General features: G+C 56.2%; 1 protein-coding gene across 1 annotated transcript; it reads right to left on the reverse strand.

Annotated features, from left to right (window-relative positions):
- Positions 1–296: 296 nt before the first annotated feature.
- Positions 297–3,382, reverse strand: LOC118453219 (the record flags this gene model as incomplete). The annotated part of the gene is made up of 6 exons (XM_035902794.1): positions 2,900–3,382; positions 2,483–2,560; positions 2,293–2,391; positions 1,322–1,429; positions 862–924; positions 297–462 (listed from the first exon to the last, which is right to left on the reverse strand). Coding segments are annotated over exons 1-6 (632 nt in total), but the record flags the coding sequence as incomplete, so codon positions are not given.
- Positions 3,383–3,388: the final 6 nt, after the last annotated feature.

Genomic DNA, 3,388 nt, shown 5'->3' on the forward strand with positions numbered 1-3,388 from the left:
CCCCTGCTCTTCCTCTTCCTGATCTTGCTTTGCTTATGCCCGTCGCTGCTGGGGGCTGCTCTTGTCCAGGCAGGGCCCGTTGGGGCCAACACCGGCTCCAGTCAGAGTGGGCTCCCGAGAAGGCAGCCCAGGAGTTAAGAGGCTGGTAAAAGCACCTGACAGCAGCCGAAACCTCAGCAGAGTTTTTTGGCCAACCACTAACTCGCCACTCCACAGCAGCCTGACTAGAAACGCTTTGTGGCTACGAGAAGCCACCTAAGGAAGCAGTGAGGTGGGGGGAGAAATCAATGACTCACTGTTTTCTCTTTGTCCGCAGACAGATCACGACAAAGCACAACAATATCGCAAGTGGCAGGGAAACCACGGCTGCCACCATGCAGTGCCTTTGCGCATTTTGGGGCCAGCGACCTCTTGTGGTGCTCTGGGGACTGGAAACACTTGGGATTCTCTCACCAACAGCACCTGGAGGAGCAATTCAGGACATTAGTCCATCCTGTGTGCCACTGGTAAGCTTGCAGCACCTTTGGTACGACCAGGAAGTTCCCCGTTTCCCCACAGTGCTGGTGCCTGGAGGCACGTTCCCACCCTTTGGGCCAGGTTGTCCCACGGAACAAAACTCGGAAGGCCAAAAGGAGAGCACGGGGCAGGGGGAGCACAGCTGCTTGACCGGTCGCTCCTTTGAGGGACATGGACAGAAAACATCCCTGCAGCAGGGAGTGCCACGGAGTCAGGCCTTCTCAAGAGGCACCTGAACCTTGCTCTGCCCTTCTCCCTTTTCTCCAGCATGGCACCCTTGTCAAGCCACTCCCAGGTTTCAGGATGCGTCTCCCACTTAGGCACCCCAGCAAGACAGCTCAGTACCTGAGTCCGTTCGAAAAAATTCATACACGCTGCTCTGGCGGTCTTCTCTGGGCCTTGGCAGCACTGCCAAAAAGCAGAGACAACAGGTAAAGCCTCAGCATGGTTTCTTCAGGCACAGAGGATGCAGGAGGTCGGGGAGGTTCCCTCTAAGCCCCTGCCCAGCCTGGGAGTCAGGGCACCGCTCTGGACCTCAGCTGACGGGAGGGATCCCTCTCTGTGCCGCTCGTGTGCCTTGGGCCTCTAGGGACTCACAGCGAGCTCTGGGATGCAGCTACAGCGGGAGGTACGTTCACGCAAAAGTCACATTTCTCATCATCTGCGGAATGTGGTCCAGGTGCCTCGAACCCAAAACACTCTGGCTGCTGATGTGATGGGCAAGAGCAGGGACTGGGGGAAGAGCCTGCTGTGACACACGTCGATCCTGATGGGTGACACTGGCTGACCAGAGGACAGCAATTACCTGGCGTGCTGATGGCTTGCGTTGCCACTGTTTCTTCAGCAGGGACTGGCAGTGAGCCGCTGCTTCTTTCTGGAAACATCTTGTTTTTCACAGCCTCTTGGTCTGTCTCTTGAAAAAGAAAGAGGGACAGCTGGATTGGATGGAACCATTGCCCATCAGGGAGATGGCACCTTCAGGAGGCAATGCTTCTCAAAGACATTGATAAAGTTTAGAAGCAACGCGAAAGGCTTTTGGGGCTGCGCCTGGTCCCTACTCCAAACAACAGCCACGCTTGACCTGCTGGGAGATCAGGGAATTGCACGTGATCTTCTGGTTTGCATTGCACATAGGGCATTCTTGGGAAACCGTAAGACGATGCTAATGCCTTCTGTCAAAGAGGACGGGAAGAAGCTGCATCCAGGCCAGCCAGGGAAGCAGCCCTTCTGAGAAGGGCTCCTCCGCAAGGCCCCCTGCCCTTCCTGTAAGCACCAGCAACAGTCACATTTGTCCCATCCCAGCTATCGGTCTGCAGATGGGAAAGCGAGCACAACCCAAAAAGACTGCAGAATCAGCATCGCCACCTGACTTCCCGCACTAGGGAAGGGCAACCAGCATTGCCTGGGACCTCACTTCCACCTGGAACCGGTCCAGTGGGCAAGCACTGCTGCGCGTCAGCTGAACACAAGAAGTTCAACGCACGCCAGGCCCTCAAACGCGCATGCAGACGTCTGCACAAACCAGCTCTGAGCTGTAACGGTAAAACTGGGTCAGCAGCTGCCCCTGGCACTTGGCTGGAACCACAACTGGCAACACAGGCTCTGCATCATCTCTGCAGCTCGCCAGTGCCTGCCTGCGAGGCGTGAAACCCAGCATCGCTGCTGCGAGGCTCTGATCGATCCCTTCCTGCTGCGCAGGCCGCAGTGCGTCCAAACGGGTATCTAAAACCTCCGGTTGCTGAGACTCACAGCTAAGGCAGAGTGAAATATACCCACCGTGTCCTCTCCGCAGTTCCTCCAGTATTTGCCTTAGGACTTCACATGACCCCAGGCACCTTTTTCCTCCTTCAGCTTGGTACGTTGCTCTTCGAGGACCTTAACAGAAAGTATTTGCTTCAATTTCACGTGAATAAATGACGGAAACCCAGTGCTTAGCCTGTGAGGTCGGCAGAGACAGACTACTCACCCCTGCGATGCCGGCCGGGCTGTAGCACAGCATCCAGCCGAGGAGCTGGAAGAGCCCTCCTTACGAGCACATCTGTAACTGAACGGCCAGAGAAGCTTCCGTCATCTACTGCAATCTGCATCGGCAGAACTGCACATCACTGAGCCCGACCCAGTCCCTCCCTGCTCTTCCCCGTGTCTGCGCAGTGGCCACACAGGGAGCAACTTGCTTTTCACATGGAAAGAAGATTAAAAGGCAAATGCTCCTTCCTCCCGCTGACTTGCCTGTGGGATTGGTCTCAGGCTCAAGGACAGCAATAGGCCAAGAAGTTGGGAAGCCATTGACCTTCAGAGGATCTTAAGGAAAACTGCATGCAAATAGGTTCTTCCCACATTGTCAACGTTTATTCCTTCAAGGAAAGGGACACTCAGAACTTACCTCCAGCGTGCCCCAAGGGCTCCAAACCAACATCCGGCTGAGAAGCTGCATAACCATTGCCATCACCCTCGTCTAGAAGCAAGCACAGATGAGAAACGTTTCCATTGCCTGTTGGCATTCACTGCTGCCTTAGTGAACTGCAGGGCACTGGAAGGGGGCCAGGGAACAACGTGGGGGCCAGGTGTTGGTCGAGCTCGCCAAAGCTGGAGAGGGGCCTGGTGACCTCTTGGCTGGCTCCTGGCAGCTCTCCACAATTCCCAGGCCACGTGCAACACCCCTCGAGGAGTAGATGGATCCCCCTCCCTCAGGGCTTTCTTATGGGGAGAGCTCTTGCACGCAAGAGGAAACCCTTGCTGGAGCACTGGAGGAAAAGAAACATCATCCATGCTTCTCGGGGAGAAGAGCCCGCTGGCCTGTGCTCCACCTACCTGCTCCCCACGCTCGCCACGGAGCAGACCAGGCAGCCCTGGCATGCAGGGCCACCAGGAG

This window comes from Egretta garzetta, unplaced genomic scaffold (genome assembly GCF_000687185.1).
Source record: "Egretta garzetta isolate BGI_Z169 unplaced genomic scaffold, ASM68718v1 C9007322, whole genome shotgun sequence".
In the NCBI taxonomy this organism is placed as follows: Eukaryota; Metazoa; Chordata; class Aves; order Pelecaniformes; family Ardeidae; genus Egretta; species Egretta garzetta.